Below are 21,586 nucleotides of genomic sequence, written 5' to 3'. Positions count from 1 at the left end.
GTGCCTCCCCTTGGCCATTCAAAGAGGTGGTCATCTGCCCACTGCTTGAACAACCATCCCTAGACAAATATAACGTGGCTCTTTTTCACTTAGTCTCAGATCTGCTCCTTCTAGGCAAAGTGGTTGAGAGAGCAGTAGCTGACTAGCTCCAGGTTTTCCTGGATAACTCTGGTGCTCTGAACCCTTTTCAGTTCAGTTTCAGACCAGGCTGGGATAGAGATGGCTCTGGTGACTTTAGCAAAAAATAAAAACAAGATAAAAAGAGAGAAAGAGGAAACCAAATAAGATAGAGCTTAATTCTACAAACATCCAGAGATAAAATTAATACCAACAGAAAACACCAATATAAAGTAAATACATTTAAATTAGAGTGCTGCTGAATGGAGTGCAACCTCATAGTGGTCACTCACTCAGACCAGAAGCCAGAAATCCACTGATGACCTCAAGGCCATGCTTCATTGTTGCTGCTCCTGGATCTTTCTGCAGCCTTTGATATAGTAGATCATGCCATCCTGTTGAGGTGTGTGGAGGCAGAAATGGGTATCAGAAGGCTGTTTTTTTAACAAGTCAGGGAATAGACTCAAAAGGTTGCTGTTGGAGACCAATTATCCTCAGTCTGAGAATTATCTTGCAGGGTTCCACAGGGTGCATTCTAATCCTCCATCTTAGAGCCAAAACACACGTTAAGAAATACCCAGGTTCAGCACGTGTTCTCTTACCTCAAGGTTTGCCGGGATCTGTAGGCGTCCTGGAAGCTTAAAGTAGGCGTCCTGGAAGCTTAAAGATCTGTAGGGGTCCTGGAAGCTTAAAGTCCTGGAAGCTTAAAGGATCTGTAAGCGTCCTGGAAGCTTAAAGGTGTCCTGGAAGCTTAAAGCTTAAAATACAGGAGCCTGTATTTCCCTTCCCCTTTTTGCTGCTCTGTAAATGCTAAACTTTAAGCTTCCAGGACTCCTACAGATCCCGGCAAACCTTGAGGTAAGAGAACACGTGCTGAACCTAGGTATTTCTTAACGTGTGTTTTGGCTCTTATTCAACCTCTGTGTAAGGCAGGGCTTTTTTCAGGGAAAAGAAGTGGTAGAACTCACTGGTATCATATGCACATACACAAAGCATGTGTGCACTCCCAGGACCATGCAATGATATCATTTCTGGAAAGTGAGGTCATCGCGCAGTGCGGAGCCACCCCCCAGAGGATATAAAAACACAAGATAATGAGGCCAGGCTTAGCTCTAAAGAATTAAAAGCAATCCAGCTAGATTTAAATGCCCTTTTCCGTGCCACTGCGCAGCATTTAAACCATGGAATCCACTGCCTGGCCAGGCAGCAGAAGCAAGCCGGCTGGGTTTAAATGCCCTTTCTGTGCCGCTGCGCAGCGGCAGGGAAAGGGGCATTTAAAGCCCAGCTTCAGCAGCTTGGCGGAGGCTTCCTGCCAGGCAGCCCAAGCAAGCCAGCAGGGTTTAAATGCCCTTTTCCATGCCGCTGCAGAGCTGTTGGCAGTCAGCTGGAGCAAGGGGGGATTTTTAAAGTTTAATTCACCTTCCGCACTGGCACGGAGGGCGATCTAAACTCCCCCCTTGCTCCAGCTGACTGTCGACAGTCAGCTGGAGCAAGGAAGGGGTTAAAGTTTAATGGTTTAATGGTCACCACATGACCATTTTCTAGAGATGCCGAAACGCAGTTCCACCGCATTCCGGCTGACAAAAAGCCCTGGGATAAATCATTCGTAGCTTTGGAATTGGATGTCATCAATGTGTGGAACAGACCCAGCTCTATATCTCACTATCCAAATCCTCTGGTGATGCAATAATAATAATAATAATAATAATAATAATAATAATAATAATAATAATAATAATAATAATAATAATAGATTTATATACCGCCCTGCAGGATGACTTAATGTCCACTCCTGAGGTCCTGGAGAGCCACTGCCCGTCTGAGTAGACAATGCTGACCTTGATGGACCAATGGCCTGATTCAGTATAAAGCAGCTTCATGTGTATTCAGAGCGCTTTAGGAAGATACTAATCTCTATGACCCTTTTGTCCAAATCTGAAGAGTTGTTTGTCTTATGAGATGGTGCCTGCATCAGTGAAGGAAATGGGAAATGCTGAGGGGATCAGACAGTAACCCCCTACCCCACTCACACATCATTATCTTTTTGGGAACAAGAACGGGGAATAATTGTCACCTTAGAGACCAACAGTGAACTGTGATTCAAAAAAGCTCATAACCTACCACAAATTTTGTTAGTCTTATATGTGCTACGAGACTCTTGCTCTTTTCTACTGCTACCCATCTTGAAGATGTTCAGGGTGTAAGCTTTCAAGAGTCAAGAGAAGAAGGGAGGTTTGACTCTGAAAAGCATGCACACTGAAAATCTTACTGGTTTCTAAGATGCCACTGGACTCAAATCCTGCAAGTCCACCTAAGGTGATGAAGGACAGCCAGTGACTCCGAGTTTCATCAGTGGGGGCAGTGATGGTGTTACTTCTCACAGACAGACTCAGACACAAGAGGCCTGCCTTTGAATGACATGGAAGAGGTCACCAGTACTGCAGCTGCAGAGGGCCAGTGAAAACTCTTGCTGTTTCCTTCAAGGCTGCTACGCCCGGCAGGCTCGCCTCTCATTGCTCAAACTGATGCTATACTTATATATACTTATATAGGTTGAGAATACCACACAGGCTGTCGATACAGTTTCCCCCCCAGAAATATGACTTCAAGGGGTTTTGCCTTAAGGGATAGTAACTCAAACACAAATGAAGTGCTGTCAGTCTGTGGCCCAGTTAAAGCCTTCATTCCTGGAGCATGCACAGAAATCATCTTATTAAAAAGGGAAATGTGCCTCCTCTCTCCTAGACAGTGCCAGTAATAATTTTCCCCCAGCCCAGACGCAAGGCTGTAATCACTGACTGCCCTTAGGCTTGGCTGTAAGATGCTTATTGCGAACAAGGCAGCTCAGAATAAATCCATCTCTCCCTCAACAATGAACAAATGGACAGCTAGAATACTGCCAGTGCTACTTTAAAAAAATGTCCTGGTTGTATCAATAGGCTCTTGATGTCTCAGTAAAAAGCATATCCTCCAAAATCTGTCTGGACTACATAGTAAATTCAGATGTAATGTGATTAGAATTAGAGATGGGCATGAACCGGGGGGGGGGGGGGAATGAACCATGTGGTTCGTTGTTCATCGTGTTTCATGAACCATGAACTTTCATGAACCTGCCCCAGTTCGTGAACTGGTTCGTTAGGTTCATGGAAATGTCACTTCCAGATCAGCAAATCGTCACTTCCAGGTCAGCAGAAGGTCTGCAGAAAGCCCATCCCCCATTGCCTAGGAAACTGATTGATTGGCGCCAGGCTGTCTGCAATGACGAACCGAAAAACAAACCAAACAAACCAGCCTAAAGTTCGTGGTGGTTCGTCAGAAATGGGCTCTGATGAACCGCCTGTTCGCAAACTATGAACCAACCCAGTTCATGCCAAACTTTGGTTCATATTTTGGTTCATGCCCATCTCTAATTAGAATCCATTGGTTTTCTTCTCTTCCCTCTTTTAAACCTCAATCTAAGAACAGCCCTACTGGCTCAGACCAGTCGTTTTGCTAGTCCAGCATCCTGTTTCACTCAGCAGCCAGCAGTTTCCCTGGAGGGCAGAACATCCAGGGGCTAGGAGCTCAGACCATCTCCTGATGCTGTGTCCCGCAATAATATTCAGAGGTTTACTGTCTGTGAGCAAAGAAGTTTCTTTTGGTTACCATTGTTAATAGCCATTGATGGACTGCTCCTCCATGAATCTGTCGAATCTCCTTTTAAAACCATCTATGCTTGTGGTGTCCATTGGCAGTGAATTCTGCAGTTTGCTTACTAGTTGAATAAAGAAGCATTTTCTTTTGTCCATCAGCTTCATTGTGTGCCCCTGAATTTCAGTATTTTCAGAGAGGAAGAAAAAGTTCTCTCTTGTCACTTTTTCCATCCCATGCCTAATTTAATAAACTACTATCTTGTGCCTCTTTAGTCACCTTTGATTCAGTGGTGGATTTCTGCAGACGGGGATTTTCACTGATTTTCCTCTTCTTCTATGGACTTCCACTCTGACCTAGATAGCCCAAGTGAGCCCGATCTTGTTAAATCTCAGAAGCTTAGCCAGGTTGGCCTTGGTTACTAATTGGATGGGAGACCTCCAACGAAGACCAGGGTTGCAGAGGCAGGCAATGGCAAACCACCTCTGTCGATCTCTTGTCATGAAAATCCCAAAAGGGGTCACTATAAATTAGCTATGACTTGACAGCACTCTCCGCCACCACCTATGGAACTCCAGCTTGTCCACCAGAAGCTGCATATCAGGGAGCATTCTCAGCTCCAGCAGGATGGATGAACTAGATGGTCTGTATGGCCCCTTTCAACTCTATGATTCTATGAAAAGAGAAATATTTCTTACTCTGCTGATAGAAATCCCTTCCCTCAATGGATCCAACCCTGTGTCATAAGCAAGGGGTGAGATCACAGCATATCAGTTCCTGCAATTCCTGTAAATAAATGAGCCAAAAATGGGGCACTCTTTTCCACAAGGTCTGTGTGTCACGGAACTACCTGCTTGGTAGCCCACCGAATCAATGCTTGGCTGGAATGATGCATTTGACCTCGTCACAACAAGCTCTGCTGGCCTGTTACCGTGTAGTCACATCAGCTGTTGACTGTAGGTTTTGAGCTGTTCTATCAACAACCTATCTTTCTGGCCAGTGTCAAATAAGTTGTATTTATACATTCTCAAGCTGAGGAAGCCCAGTTTTACAAAACCAGCCCTGCTTTCCTTCAGCACAAGGACAGACACTTGGATCAACTCTGCAACTAAAGCTTAAAATAATTCATTCCCCTGTTATTTCCTAAAGACTCCATTTGGGGGCAGGGGATAGTCTTTGCCAGATGGTTATATATACAAATCACAATCACGTTCTCTTCGTTTTCCATCTCCAGCTTGTCCAGATGGCCTTTTTGGGCTCGAGTGTCGCCAGGTGTGTGACTGTAAGAACGCAGCTGCCTGCGATCACATCACTGGAATGTGCCAGTGCCTCCCTGGCTGGATGGGACCCAAGTGTGACCGACGTATGTATACCGGAGCAAGAATCCTTGTAGTGAAAAAACATTTCTCTAAACTTCTCTGAATGAGCAGGCCACGATTCAGCATTGTGGGAATGCCAGATTGATCTATGTGGTGAGATTTGCAATGCCATTTCTTTCCCCTAACCTTCTAGTAATTCCCCAGTAGTTAGCAGGTGGGTGAGTTTTCTTTCTTCCTTTCTTCCTTCCTTCCTTCCTTCCTTTCTTCCTTCCTTCCTTCCTTCCTTTCTTCCTTCCTTTCTTCCTTTCTTCCTTCCTTCCTTCCTTCCTTCCTTCCTTCCTTCCTTCCTTCCTTCCTACACAAAAACACACACACACATTTAAAAAAGTAGTTCAGTGCAAATAAACTTATGGTTAGGTGCTCATACAATCCTTTCCTGAATCAAAGCAGAACACTGTATTTGCAAAGAGGAGATAACAAGAGATGATTTATACATTTTTTTGATTATTCCAATTATTACATGATGGTCTAGCTATTCGAAATTACTCCCACATGTTTACTGTATCTATTGCCTTCTATATTTGTTAATTAGCATCCCCTGGTTATCCAAATACACTTCTTTTTACATTTTATTATAATAAAATAACATAAATACAATAATTTATAATCATCATATAGTATGCAACATAGAATATAAATATTTCTTCATTATTTACACATTCATCAGATTTAGTTTTGTTCCAATACTGTAAAAATGGGTACCATTTTTAGCAAAATTATCTTGTTCAAATTGTTTATCATCCCAAGCTTGTCTACGTGCTGTCAGTTTCCCATGGAGTTAATGTGCCATATTTTGCAAAGCCATTCCTCCATGTCAGAAAGCACATGGATGCATCCCTCCATGACATACTTGGTATATTAACTGTTCTTATCTAGAACAAGGAGTTGAGTAAAGACACTGGAAGCTGCCTTATACCAAGTATGATCAGCGGTCCATCAAAGTTAGCATTATCTTTTCTGATTTGAGTGTACAGCGACTTAGGCAGAGGTTTTTCTCACCCACTACTACCCATTCATTTTAGCCGAAGATGTCGGAGACTGAACCCGGGCCCTTTTGCATGCAAAGCAGATGCTCTACCACCGAACTCCTAAGTTAAACATAGTTAAACAGTGTTAGGTAAACGATGATGAACAGGCAGATCCTCTGAGGAATGTGTCTGTTGGGGGCAGAATACTCCTTGAGATGACATTGTAAGTGTTGATATCTCATTGGTGCCCAGAATGCATCAAAACGATTTTGCTGCCTGATGCTCCCTTCACTAGATGGCCTCTTACAAAACCGAGGAATGAGTGTAGCAAGAGAATGTCTGATAAACACCTATTTCAGCCACCATGAAACTGATTCCATTGGCCCAAGCCAACATGCTGTCTCAGTGTTACACCTTTCCAATATGATCCTACTGATGATGTCATTCTCCATGTCTGCCAGGCGAACAGAGTTGGCATCAGTGCATTGGATAGAAGAGAGTCGGTCAACATCTTCTTCCTTACGTTTTCCATTGTTGATTGGGTTTTAAAGGGCCATGCATGCCCTGTGCCTTTTTGGCCTCCCTCCAAGCTACCTCTGTAGGTGGGAGGTGCAGACAGAATGGGAAATCATATATATATGGAGCAGCCTTGTACCAAGTCAGACCATTGGTCCATCTAGCTCAGTGCTGTCTACTCAAACTGACAATGTCTCTCCAGGATCTCAGGCACTGAGAAGTCTTCTGCAATACCTGCTGAGATCCCAGAGATGTTAAGGATTGAACCCTGGACGTTATGCATGCAAAGCAAATGCTCTGCTTCTGAGCCACAATTCTTCCCCTTTTCCCTTTCCTTCTTTCCCTGCCTGATGTGTGCACCTAGGCCTCTTTGCATCCTGGTCTTTTTAACTATTAAGAAAAAGTAAATTTCATCTTAACTATTATATCATTTATTTGAGCATTTCAGCATAGAAACCATTCCCAATTATCATTTACAAAGGAACAAAATACTAAGAAAGGTATTTTTGGACACTTCAAAACAATGATTTTTTTAAATAAAAAAAACTCAGTGTATGACTTATTCATACAGATGTCCCTGATTTTAAGCCAGTAAAAAATGTAAATGGCTTGGTTTGGTACATCTTGGAGCTTGCCAACACATTGTGAAGGTGTGTACGCTGCACTCAATCCAAGCTGGTTGCCAATAATAACTCAAGTTCAACTGTCAAAGTAAATTATACAATGGAAAGATATTTGCATATGTTGTGCGCAGTTGAGGTGTTTAGTTAAGGAGCTGGTCTTGAACGTTTAGTTTTGCTAGGGATTTGGCTGGCAGAAGGTAGAATAATTGAAATAGGACTGGGCAGATCAATTGAAAGTGTATTTGATAATTGCAGCCTTGGAGGAAAGGCAGGAGAAAGGAGGCCTGGGGATTCAAGAGGCTCTGCAGTTGCCACGGCCATGAGGTGTTACAGGCCCCATCCTTCCATAATCCACGGGCAGTATCCTACCACTTAATGTGCCGAAGGAGTCATTTTTCTGCATTCTTTTCTGTTGTTGTTGCTTTTTCTGACCCCTGGAGACCACTTCCAGGGCTGTGAGACCTGTGTGGAAGAACAGCTGTGCATATTGGTGGGGGCTGGAGCTAAAGGAGGACAAGAGGTCGAAGGTGCTCCTCCTCTCTGTTCCACACGTGCAGCTCCACTGAGGGGAGGGGGCAGTTCCATCCCCTTTGGTCCAATCTCACTCCAGCCCAATGACCTCACAGCTGTCCCTCTGCAGATCCCGCAGCCCCTGGAGTGATCTTCCTGGGGGTCAGAGGGAGTTGCAGCAACAGAGGAGCATATAGGGAAAGTCTCTGTGCCCTTCTGCACTTGGATGGTACGACACTGCGCAGTGTTGCCATCTTGATTCTCACTTAGCACAAGGCGTAGGCATTCAGAGGTGGCAAGTATTGCTTCCAACCATACTGGGCTCTGCATGAAGTCAGGGCTGCCCTCTAGACTCTCCTGTGATGGCTCAGGTAGCACTCTGAACCCAAACCCTTCCTGAGACACCCTTCCTGGCCAAATGCCCATGGACTCCTAAAGAGAGAGAGCCAGCTTTGCACAGTGCGCAGCTCAGAAGCTCCTCTGCTCCAACAGCCTGATCAAACCTCTGGGTTTGTTTTTTCCAAGCACCTCCCACCCCAACAGACGACAGCCAGCATGTCCTTTAATTTTTTCTTTGCCATGGTGTGCACTGTTGTTGTTTTTATATTATAATTATGGCAGAGTCCTGAACCTTCTTTTAATTTTTTTTTTAAAAAATGAGATATTCAAGCTGCCAAATCTTGTCCCAGATTCCAAGGTACATGGTTCTGGAGTGGATGTTTGACTCAATTCCTCCCACCACTTATTAATAGAGCAACTCAGTAAGATCCTCCACCTTGGCTAGCTGCCCTCTAGGTTTGGTGAAATATGGCCTTATTGTATTCCCTCTGTGTTGCCTGAGACTTCAGAGTGTTTCTGACTCTGGTGTAATGGCTTTACTTTTGGTTACAGGCCATTTGTTCTGACTTTCAAAACGTGTGCAAAGGCAGTGACTGATCTATCGACTGATCTTTCCAAACCCTTGCATCTTTTCCTTCTGCATATTAAGTTTAATTAAGAAATGCAGTTTGTCATCTTAAGCCATGCTGGCCTCTTTCATCTTCCCGCTATAATCTACTGTACTTCTCTCCGAAGTTTCTATTTGTCCTTGTGCATTGGGACTGTTAAAACCTTACAGACCATGTTTGATTTATTCCTTGTACTAGTTAAGATGCCAAAGCTGCTGCGAGGTTTTTTCCCCCCCCTCTGAGTGAAAAGGGAGAAGGTCAAACAACAATACAAAAAGGTAGTTGCCCCCACCCCTTCTTTTCCTCTTAGCTGAACAATGAATTATCACTTTGATTTTAAGACTGGCCAGTAAGGCCTTGTAATACACAGTGACACTGCCGCATTCTTGCAAAGGTTGTTCTTAAACAGGAGGAGGATGGCTGGCTTCCAGGTCCCCTGGCAACACTGGACACCAAATTTATAGTCAGGCCTGGTGTCACAAAGTAATGGAGAGACCTCCTCCGGAGAGAGAAATAAAAGGTTCAGAGGGACGTAGGAAACCTGAGACAGCAATTGATTTGCTCAAAGATTCTGTGCTATTAAAAACCATTGGCTTAGGGAGAACGTGCAGCATGAATAAAAAAAGCTTTCAAAATTATTGATAAGAGAAGATGCCCGCCCATCTGCAGAGAACTTGTCAACAAGTTCAAACAAAATGAATTAGCCCGCTTTTTATTCTTGTGTGCACAGAGGGGCACCAGCCTGCAGGGTGAATTTGAAGCACTGGTGCTAACAGTTGCAACATTTATAAGCTTTGCTCATAACTACGGTTGAGTGGGACTCAGGAGTTTGAAGAGTGGGCTGTCCAATCTCTGGTGGTGTTTTTTTTTTTTTTAAAATGGCTGGTTCTGCTTTCCTGAGTTATAGAAGTTGCAAACAGCTAAGGTTGAAACTGTTTTTTCTATGTGTTACGTGACTGCTGCCAAATGCAGACATCTTGTGATGTCGCCTCTTCATTCCCCTGCAACACTGAAGGATATTTAGCACATGATGTGAAGCAAATGTGTTCAGAATTTCTTCACACACACACACAGCCCACTTCAGCAGCTGCCACCTGCAAGTGCGGTTAATCTGACATATGATGGAGTCATTTCATACATTACAGAATCCTCGATATTCCTGGGACTGTGGGAAATGATAAGTAGGGTTCCTGTATTTGGCGATAACCACCCAACCCTCACAGGGTCTATTTCTGGTCTGTTTCTTTTCCTGTGTTACAAATGGTTAATTTTTAAAAGTGAAAATGATGGGCCTGTGTTTCCCAGAAATTCAGAGGAATGCTTTGCTTTCTCATCAATTTGAACATTTCAGAGTCACGGACTGGTACTTTAAATAAGTTAGGGGGTGAGACTCGGAAACCCCAGGATTGTATACTGAGCGATAGAGGCGACACAAAATAATCTTGGCAGATTCTGCTCTGCATCTTTGCGACAGAAGTTGCTTTTCTAATCTTGCCCTCTAGAGGGTGCTCAAAGGTGTGTTCATTCATTTAGCTGTTCGCTGCGACAGAAGTTGTGTATCTGTAGTGGCTTGGCTAATTGGCTCGGGGCTGGCCTGCAGGAAGGAGCACTTCATACCTTTCAGCAATCCCCAGAAGCTGCAGAAGACCATGTGCAGATGGTACAAACAAACAACCCACGTCATGAGCCGCAGGGAAAGGAGAAGTGGCAAAATACTGCATTGCAATAAAAACCTAAGGGGGGGGGGTCAGGATCTTGCAGAGTATGCTTGCCATCACTCCCACCGGCTGGGGTCCAAGGCAAGTCCTAAAACATCCACAGTCTAGTGAAGTTGTGATTGCTCCTAGCTGCTGCTGGCACACAGGAGGAGGCGTCTGCCACCAATAGCATGATCCGGGCCAAGTCTCTGCAGCTTGGGATGCCTGAAGACCTTGCAACTTCGGATTCCATGGACAGTGTTGTGACTTAGTGTTGAGTTGTTGCTCTCTGTCAGGTGGTCCCAAAGCCGAAGTGCAAAGTGTATTATTTATTTATTTATTTATTTATTTATTTATTTATTTATTTATTTATTTATTTATGTATGTCATTTATAGCCTGCCTTTCCCACTGACTCAAGGCAGATTACACAGTGTGGGATTAGTACAGTCAGTTTCAAGGACATTTCCATAAACAATGCCATGGGGTAAATAAACACAATTTTACAAAGACGTAGCATTAGTAAGAATCTAATACGGAGTTGAAGAAATGCTGAAACAGAACATAAGCAGTTCTAGGACTGACATTTGACCACATGAAGCACAAGTAGCTCATAGGAGCACGTATTTAAGACAACAAGTAAGGCAACATAGTGGTGAAGTCTATGGTCCTTAACTCATTAGCAAAGCATCTGAGAGCCCCTCCCTACAATATGAAAGCCTTTTCAAATAATTTCATTTTGCATTGTTTGTGGAAAGCTAGGAGAGTGGGAGCTCTCCTGGCCTCATCAGGCAGGCTGTTCCACAGGATAGAGGCCACAATTGAGAAAGCCTGTGCATGGGCTGCTGTTGATTTCGCCCATGTGCAGGGTGGCACCTGCAGGAGACCCTGTTCAGATGAGTGAAGATGTCATGGAGGGAAGCAGTCCTGTAGATATGCCGAGCCAAGGCCGTGAAGAGCTTTGTATGTGACTGATAACCAATACCTTGAACTGAGCTCAGCAGCTGATAGGTAGTCAATGGAGTGACTGCAGAATGGGGGTGATGTTCATACTCCTGCTCGCTCCTGATAGCAGTCGCGCTGCAGCGTTTTGCACCAATCGGAGTCTGCTAGTTAATTTGGATGGGAGACCTATATATAATGCATTACAATAGTCAAGTCATGATGTTACCATAGCATGGATCCAGGTGGCCAGGTCAGCAGTGCTGAGGTAAGAAGCCATCTTCTAGGCTAGAGTGAGGTTGTAAAAGGAGGTTTTTGCAGCTGCCTTAACTTTTTTTTCTAGTAGTAGCTCTGGATCCAATATAACCCCTGGTCTCTTAAGCGCATCTGCAAGGGTCAGACGGACTCCATTGAAAGTAGAGAGTACAATGTCCTTCAAGATCTCTGCCTTCCCAACAAGCATCACTTCCATCTTGTCAATTTGTTCGGTTTTAGTGATTTCACTACAGCTGTCAGGCAGTGATCCAAGATTTCTACTGCACACTGAGGGGACCTGGATAGCGAGATACAGAGTTGGGTGTCATCTGCATATTGGTGACATCCGACTCCAACATCCCAAAGTTCAGTCCCTTGTTCATGGATCCCATATAAGGCCTGGCCCTTTGTATATATTGTTGAATCAGATCTGGGCACAGTTCTTTCCCCTGTGCTGGGCAATGGTTTTAGAACAAATCTGGAGAATTCCCTTTACTTCCATCACTTTTTCCATCACTCTTCAATCAAAGGCTGCTTTCACTCGTGTTGGATAATGCATTTTCAGTGCACTTTAGCAATAATTTGCAAGTGGGTTTTCCCGTTAGTGTAGTATCCGACGTGTATGAAACCAGCCAAAGATGCCAAGTTACAGAGGAAACTCGATTACGGAGATCGGAATTTAGCAAGCTGATCAAACAGTCTTAATAGCACTAAGCCTGTGCGCATTCTTTTTGGACAGTGCTGTTTTGAGGCCAGATCTTGGTGCAACCTTTCCTGAGCCTTTTGTGGTTGTGCTGAATTTGCATAATTGTTTTAGGTGTTTGGGAAGAATACAGAGAAATCTAGATCACCTTGGCTGCAGCCCTTGCGGAGAAATCCAATAAAATCTCAGTGTGTTGAGTTCAATTCTAACAATTATAGAAGAAAAAAACTCTTGATTTTTCAGGAGAATTTTCTTACCAAGCAGCAAATAAATGAGCCCGCCTGTCAGACTGGCTGTGAGGCTTCGTGAGGCCTTTGGTTTATACAGAGATGTTCCATAAAAGGGAAAGGTGGCGCCTGATCTATCCTGTGAATGATTCCATTCTTTGCTTTGAAAGAAAAAAAATCAGTGGGCGTTGTAATACATATTTGCGGGTGCAAGTTATTCTGTCAGCCATGCTCAGCATGCAAATATGTGTATATGACTTGAAAGGATGGGCCCATCTGAAGTAAATTCCCTTTTTGTTTTCCTTGAATTGAGTTCTAATGATTATGATGTTTCCTTTGAAGTCTTGCGATTTTGGCTTTGTGATTCATGCTCTCCCCTCTCTCTTCACAGCCTGTCAGGTTAACAGTTATGGGCAAGGCTGCCGTCCAGTTTGTAATTGTCAGAACGGAGCGGTCTGTGATCACACAACCGGTGTGTGTATTTGCACAAAGGGGTGGAGAGGACCACTCTGTCAAGAAGGTATGTTGTGAATTTTTGAACTTAACGTGAGTGTTCCCTGAAAGCAGGTTTTCTGGAAAAACTGTGTTTAGGCTCCAGGCAAAAATTTGCTTGATAAGTTATCCTCTTCTTTTCAATAATCTCCCTTCACATAGAAAACTAGCCATCGGGGAAGTGAGATGGGTTCTAACCTCGTTCTCTGTGTGTTGGATTTTTATTTTTCTAATGGGCCTCTACTTGCATTCAGAAGTGGTACAGCCTAGCTGCAGGTTAATTGCCTCACTGTCTGCTTTTAAGAATCAGGGCTTGGATCCTATGACATGGTTTCCATTGTGCTTCTGTCTGGCCACTGTGGAGGCTTGCTTCCTCTGCCAGTAGCTCTACTGCAGGCATAAGCCTTCTTGAAAAACACGACAGCCTCCACAGTGGCCAAAGAGAAGCACAGTGGGCATGATGTCACAGGATCCAATCCAGAGAGAAGTCCGAGGGAAATACAGGAAGCAAGCCTAAGCCTGTTTTTCACAAGAAGACAGCAAAAGTGATAAATCCAGATGTTTAAGAAGCATATATTGCAGTGGTTTGGATGTTAACTTCACAAGCTTGCTCAAGGTAACTCAGAACAATTGAAACATGCATAAAAATCAGTGGTTAAAAGTGGAACCATCTCAGACCTTTAGTTAGGACACTTTGCAGTATAAACATGTAATAGGCATTAATGCAATAACTATTTGTTGCATGTGACCTGGCATGTGTTAGATGAAACATTCAGGCAAGGCTCCATCCAGACCAGCTAAATGACTTCTTGAGGTAGCAAAGGTTTTGGCTCCCTCCCTGCCATCAGCAGCCCAGAAGATGATGGACATTTCCTCCTGGATCTGTTCAGTGGTGGATCGGGAGGTGGCAATGAGTGTCCTTTTATTGGCAACAAAATTAGGACTGTCACAAACTTTGCAGTGAGCAAGTCTAGCATAGAATCATAGAATCATAGAGTTGGAAGGGGCCATACAGACCATCTAGTCCAACCCCCTGCCCAGTGCAGGATCAGCCTAAAGCATCAAACTAATAGCAGCTGCAATTAGTTTGATGGTACGGCGGCCCCTCCATCACTCCCCCACTTTTAGGTAGATTTTCCCTCCAAATTCAATTTGCCTGCTTTGGCTGAGCAGCTCCAAGTAGCATGTTAATCTTTGTGGTATGCAAGTCTGTTTGTCACACCCTAACAGTCAAATATAATTTTGGCTTTTTAGCCCAGCCCAGAAACTAGATGGGGAGAAGCAGAAGCCCTCTTCCTTTTTGTTGGAAACAGCACTGGAGACTGTATAATGTTCAAAATGAAATAATTTTATTTAACAGACAAGGATTGAATAAGGGCAGTCAGGGAATAATATAATAATAATAGCAAGTTTTGATTTATATACCGCCCTTCAGGACAACTTAATGCCACACTCAGAGCAGTTTACAAAGTGTGTTGTTATTATCCTCATGACAATCACCCTGTGAGGTGGGTGGGGCTGAGAAAGCTCCAAGAAGCTGTGACTGACCCAAGATCACCCATCAGGCTTCAAGCAGTGGAGTGGGGAATCAAACCTGGTTCTCCAGATTAGAGTCCTGCCGCTCCTAACCACTATACCAAACTGGCTACTACTACACCAGTACACAACATCAAACCGCTACGCCAAATGAAAGTGCTGAGGTAAAATTTTGTTGGTAGTATGGAATACACTTTGTGTAACAGGCAAAATAGTTTCCTTGAAGCTTAATTTCTTATATTTTTTGCTCTTTGCAGTGAGGGGTTGTTTACTTAATACTTTAGTTACAGCAACAATGTTTCTTCACAGAGTTTCCTATTACAGTTCAGGTTTCTTGAAGTTAGTTTAAAACTGTTTTCCCTTCACAATAGACCTGGGGTCCTCCTTAGAGCCAAGCCCTCTTTAGAAAATGGGCAGAAATTAATCTTCTTCTCCCAAGAAGATATAACCCTTCTTCCTTTGGATTGAATGGGAGTCTACCCTACTACCCAATCAATCTTTGCCCAAATACAGTTCTATGGTGTCTGTGTTAAGCAGGCTTCAGCTTCAGCTGACACTTATACTAAGAATTCTTAAAATGAGTTCTTCTTCAGGACAGTGATGTTACAGTAAAGGCAAAAGTTTCCTTTTTCCTCACTCCAGAGGGGAACCTGTCTGAACTTATTATCCTCAGTCATCAAAAAAGGTGAGTGCCAGGCCTCCCACCTTCCACCCATAGGGTGAGGGGACCTTGCAACCCTACTCAGAGAGCATTGTGATATTGAGATAAGAAATATGCTGTCAGTGCCTTTAATGTTCTAAAATATGTCATGATAATACTGTGTTTGTGCTGCTCCTTGCAATGGAGCAGCACTTCCACAATTATGTGATTGTATTTTGTAAAGATTTTCAACAATCCTGCACCTGTACCTTACCCATTTGGTGCAGCAGCCTTATGATGACCTCAACACTCTTTTAAAAATTATTGAATTCTGTAATTGCAGTGTGGATGACAATAATAAAAAGTGTATATAGCAAAACTGGTAATAAATATTAAAATGTAAATAATTAGGCCCTCTTGGTAAAAGATGCTTAAGCACTAAAATTGCTATAGCATGAAACTTACAATGCTTCTAAAAGAATGAATATCCAACCTTAATTGGAAAACACTGCATCATCTAGATCAATGAAACTGAGTTTATATAACAAAGCAAAACATACAGAACAAATGAATGTTCGTTCTCAATGTCGTGATGTGATGTCCCCCCATGGGTCAGTAATGACTCGGTGCTTGCACAGGGGACTACCTTTACCTTTACCTGTTTAATATGAAAGCATTGTATTACCCGTACACTATCAGTGCAAATTTGACCCTGAATATGCTTTATAGAGAGTAAGGCCCCTTGAACACAATAGCACTTGCTTCCAATGTACTGCCATAATATCATTTGCACTGGAGCCTTTAATGGGACACAGGAGCAGACTGAGCAGACTGACCCTATCCCCTTGCCAAAAAGGAGAACCAGTCATGCAGGGCTGCAAATTCCTGCCTCCCTTCACTCATCCTCGCCTGACTAGTGCCCTCAGGGGCTGCCCTTGCAGTCCCCTCACAAGCCTGATTTCCTCCAGGGCTGGGCAGAGCAGCCTAGAAGAGCCCTTTCACAGGCTACCAGCCCACTGGAATTTTTCCCAGTGGCTACAATGGCCAGTCTGGTCATATGAGACTTCAGTAAAACTATGCCTAAATGATTTTAGAGCTTCTGTCTTACCATGTTATATTAATTACTGAATCCGTTTCTTTGTTCTCTGACACTTTGCTGTCCTTTCAGGTCTGGTGATTCCTTTCTTCCTTTCCCCCCCTTCAAGGTATGTCTTCTTTCTGTCTCTTCAGTGGTTCCCAAACTTTTGGAGTATGAGGACCCCTTTTTAACATGAAAAATATTGCAGATCCCCACATGATAGTGGCTGTACTGTTAATAACCATTGACTGAGGAAAATCCATAATGACAAAAAGCTACTATGAGTTCAGTAACACTTTTAAATGAATTTGTATCTTATTCATCACAACACGTTCTATATATATTTGAAATTCGTAGCACATAAATGTGTAAGACACATTATTTATTTAGTCTACAGAAAGTGTGCTTTTCAGTCATTTAATGAGATAGCTGGTGCTGTTTTGCAGCTTTCAGAGACTAGAAGTTTAGGTCAAAGGTAGTAGACAGGACAGACTAATGACTTAGATACCAGAATCTAACACAAATAGTGATGAAAGTGCAATATAAAATATTCCTTATGAAGAGAATACTCAATTGCACCCAGTAATGCTTGGCTGTCCCCCCATCCTCACCTTCCCGGAAGTGATGTCATCACGCATGCTGGGAGCACGCGAGCACGATGGAGAATCAGCACTTCCCGGGGTAAGTGCCGGGGTCCCAGTCTCCCGCCGGGGGACTCAAGGGACCTGACAACCCCAATTACAGGATAATTCTTGAGTCAGAGCTAACTTCAGATGCATGACCTGTCTGGGGCAACCCAGCCTCTCCCTCAATCACCAGGCTACCCTGGGGTAAATGAGAGGGAGATGCCGTGTCTTGCGGAAGCTCCTGGCCCCAGCTGGTGGATGAAGCTCATTTGGCAGCCAGACTCAAGAGCTGGGGCGGGGAGCGGCATGGCCAACGATGAAGGAAACCCAGAAAAAAGGCGCAGGTGGGGAGGGCAAAAACCTGCCCAGGATGGATGGATTCATACACCTTTTACAATAACAATGGATTCATACACCCTTTACAATAACTCTGTGGCCCCTCAGGGGTCCTCAGCCCACAGGTTGGGAACTACTGAGCTAATTGGTTTTCCTTTATGTTGTCTCTTGAACTTCGCAGGTCATTGGGTTATTTAGCTTCACTTTCATCTCTGTCTTGAGTAGCTCACAGGTAGACCAAATGCTTCATACAGTCTAAAAAGATATATTCTATATATTTAGAATATATATCAACATCATTCTTGGAAAAGCCTGTTGTTTCTGATTCAAGTCCTATTAACTGCATAAAAAGCATGTTACAGATGTATACAAACATAAGAAGCTGCCTTGCAGCAGGCAGCTCGGTCTTGTCTACTCTGACCGGCAGCTGCTGTCCAGGGTTTCTGACAGGGAAAGGTCTTTACCCACATCTGTGTGTCTGATTCTTGTCTCAGCTTGTCCTGCTGGTTTCTTTGTAGAACGGTGTGAGGAACAGTGTGATTGTGAGCACAGCTACTCCTGCCATCACCTGATTCGGGTGTGTCACTGTGAAATAAGGCAGATGGAAAATGGTGTGATAAATGTGAGTTCCTATGAAGTTCTCTCCAACTGCATGTGATCCAGTTGGGAGGCACTCATTTGAAATCCATGTCAGCAACAGCAACAACAGTGTGCTAATATACCTCCCTTCTGGACAGATTAGTGCCACACTCAGAACAGTGAACAAAGTCAGTGTTATTATTATCCCCACAATACAGCTGAGGAGCTGGGGCTGAGAGGAGTGGCTTACCCAAGGCCACCTGCAAAGCTCAAGGTAGTAGTGGGGTTCAAACTGACAGAGTGCTGATTTGCAACCTAACCACTTAACTACTCTGTTACAGCAGCTCTCAGAAGTCCAGATCATGTGGGCTGTTTTTATTCCCTTTAAGCTGTGCCCACAATTTTTCCAGAATGTATTGTTTGACTGAGAGCAGAAGGTCTGAACACAGGCATGCATGTTTGTAAGGAGACAGAGATCTGAGGACAGCAAGAGTCCTTTGGAATCTACAAACCTTGGTGGTATAGAAAAAGGAGAGGTATTCCTTCTCCTGTCCCAAATAGTATAGCCAGTGTGATGTAATAGTGGTTAGGGTGTCATACTAGGAGCCCCATTCAAATCCCCACTCTGGTGGGTGAACTTGGGTCACTCGCTGAGTCACTGTCTCTCAGTGTAATATGTCTCATAGGATTGTTGTGAGGATAAAATGAAGATGAGAGAAAATGATGTAGGCCGCCCTGAACTCCTTGGAGGATGAAAATATACTAGATAGATAGCAGGAGGAGAGGGAAAATAGGAGGATTGCTGAAGTCCCTTTGTGGTACATCATTTGCCCAATGGAAGGCTTTAATGATTTCTCCAGCCAAAGAAATAAGCTCACAGGCAACAAAGCTATCCATTAAGAACCCAAGAATGTCTTTAACAGGGGTCATTTCATAGAAAAAGAGCTGCAGGAACTCATTAGCATAAAGCATTAGCATATGCCATGCCCCTTGCCATTGCCAGAAGTGTGTCATTAGCATAACTGATTTGCATATGCCACACCCTCTGACATCACCTATCCTGGCTGTTTTGGACCCAGTCCTGGCCATTCAGGGCCGAAATTGGGCCCAAAATGGCAAAAACGGGCAGAAAAGGGCTAGAAAAGGGCCCCAAAGGGTCAGGATCTGGCCGCTACTGAGTGGGAGAGTGATTCACCACCTGTCAGAGGCCCAATCCTGGCTGTTTTGGGCCCAATCCTGGCCATTTTGGGCTAGAATTGGGCCCAAAATGGCTGAAAAGGGCCCAAAATGGCCAGGATCAGGCCTGAAATGGCTAGGATTCGGCTGCTACCAGATGGGGAAGTGTTCGCCACCTGACAGTGGCCCAATCAGGGCTGTTTTGGCCCCAATTAGACAAAACGGCCCAATCCAGGCCGAAATGGGATCAAAATGGCCATTTGGGGCATGTTTCTGCCTGGAATGGGCCCAAAACAGCCCGGATCGGGTTGGTGCAGGGCAGGGGTGGGGTCCCCCACCCGAGACCTATCCTATCCAGGCAGTTTTGGCCCCAATCCCAGCGGAAATGGGCCCCAATCCTAGTGGAAACGGGCTTCTGGTTAAACCTACAGGCCAGCATTTGTATGTCATGGTGAATTGCAGCTAGTTTCCCACCAGGATTTCTGTGCACAAGGAGGGAGGAAAGGGGCGTGCACCTCTGGCAACAAGCCCGATTCATGCACATTTTAAGTTATCCACACTTAAGTTTGCTGCCCGAATACAGCCTTAGTATTCCACAAGAAAATGTTCTCGTACTCTGTATGGTTCATAATTTTATAAACCCTATATTATGTCCCTCTCTTGCATTTTTTTCCTAAACCAACCCCCCCCCCCCAAGGCTTTAGCCCCTTCTTCATAGCGATGGCATTCTAATCGTGACAATTCTAATTATTTCCTTTCCAACCATATTGTAGCAAAGGGCAGAACTAGGTGAAGTTACCAAGCATATTTGTGGCCCTAATAGAGATTATTTTGAGGTGTGTGTGTTTTCAGCTTGTTTGCCAGGCTTCTATGGTAGGAACTGCACTGAACATTGCAAATGTTCTTCTGGCACCCCTTGTAACCACTTGAATGGAGAGTGTGGCTGCCCTCCAGGTTTTGTGGGCAGTGGCTGCGAAAGAAGTAAGTCTTCTTTTTCTTTTTTGTCATGGAGGAATAAAGCTCGTTTTGTGGTGTCCGAAGACTATCCTGTGGGTAAAGAAACCTATCCAAGCAAAACATGTGAGTCATGAGGATGTTTTGCAGTTCATAGTCCAGGGAATTCTGGGAAATCAATTGGGTTAGAAGTTGTGACGCAGGGTAGATAACTTCCTCAGGGGAATTTCATCCCCGTCTCTTCACGTTCTGTCTTTTTCCAGTTCTGAACACTTTTAAACTCAGCACCCTCACTCATCTCTCTGTCCTCAGAGAAAAGTAATCAACAAATTGGGAACCTTCCATCCGCAAAACAAAACTTCATCAGAGCATGCCTGACTGGTGCCTATGCTCTGTGAAAGCCATACAGTGACCTGCATGGAGTGTTATATACAAAAAACATTTGGCCAAAGGGAGCAGGACGTCCTCTGCTGAGCCATAGGCGGACCACACAAGGAATCACTCAGAGAATGAGCTTCTGTGCCTTCCTTCAGTTGGCTTGAAGTCATTTGATTATTCCAACCCAAAAACATGGTTATTGAATCAGAAGTTTCTGTTGTTCGAGGGCACCACTCAAAGAAAACAGGATATCCGGTCAGGGAGGGGCTGTGGCTTAGCAGGGAGAGCATCTGCTCAGCATGCAGAAGGTCCCAGGTTCAAACCCCAGCATCTCCAGTTAAAAGGATCAGGTAGTAGGTGATATGAAAGATCTTTGAAACCCTGGAGAGCTTCTGCCCGTAGAGCAGACTGTAATGACTGTAATAGGTTAATTGTCTGACACCATATAAGGCAGCTTCATATGTGGTCTCTGGCTGGCTTCTATGGAAGTGTGACAGACTGGTCCCATTTCCTTACTTTTGCACTGCATAGATAACAGATCAGTTAAGGAAATGAGCATGATCATTTCTTACATGGAATCTGCTGTCAATCCCAAACAATGACACAGAAGAAATAAATTGTATTCCCTGTCCCCACTTCTAAATCAAACCTTCACCCTTTGGACATTAGCTTTTCATCTAGGATGGAAGTTATGTGGTTGGGGAATATCAGGCCTCTGGAGGGAATGCAGCTACCGGTTCTTGATGGGTTCCAGGTATCTTTGGTGGAATCTATGAAGAGCCAGGTGGTTTGATTACCTTGCTATCCTTGGATAAGGTGTCCAGAGTAGCAAGATTGGCATTCTACCATCTTTACTGGGCTCGCCAGCTGGCCTCATGCCTGTCTCAGTTGGATCTGGCCATGGTGATTCACGCCACTGTCATCTCCAGTTAGACTACTGTAATTCGCTCTATGCAGGGCTGCCCTTGAAGATGCTCTGGAAACTGCAGGTCACCCTGAATGCAGCTGCTATGCTCCTGACTGATTCATCATGGTTTGCCGATATGCAGCCTATTTTATGGCAGCTGCACTGGCCTCCAATTGGTTTCCAGATCAAATTTAAGATGCTGGTTTTATTCTTTAAAGCTCTACATGGTGTGGGACCATCATACTTGAAGGATTGGTCCTCAAATGGTTTGTCTCTCTTCCACCAAGTCAAGGGCTTTCTCTGTGGTGGCCCCATCCTAGTGGAATGATCTGTCCAATAGTAAGCATCCCCTGCAGAACCTACCTAAGTTCT

The 21,586-nt window shown here is 44.2% G+C and overlaps 1 protein-coding gene across 1 annotated transcript in view; it reads left to right on the top strand.

Moving 5' to 3' along the window:
* Nucleotides 1–21,586, top strand: part of LOC129332024 (multiple epidermal growth factor-like domains protein 6) — a 293,959-nt gene that overhangs the window by 226,523 nt on the left and 45,850 nt on the right. Inside the window, 3 exon segments of the mRNA XM_054982775.1 lie at nt 4,982–5,110; nt 12,904–13,032; nt 19,828–19,956. Coding sequence (XP_054838750.1) covers nt 4,982–5,110; nt 12,904–13,032; nt 19,828–19,956 — 387 coding nt within the window.

The sequence above is a fragment of the Eublepharis macularius genome, chromosome 6 (genome assembly GCF_028583425.1).
Source record: "Eublepharis macularius isolate TG4126 chromosome 6, MPM_Emac_v1.0, whole genome shotgun sequence".
NCBI lineage: Eukaryota > Metazoa > Chordata > Lepidosauria > Squamata > Eublepharidae > Eublepharis > Eublepharis macularius.
This window is presented reverse-complemented; position numbering and strand designations above follow the sequence as displayed.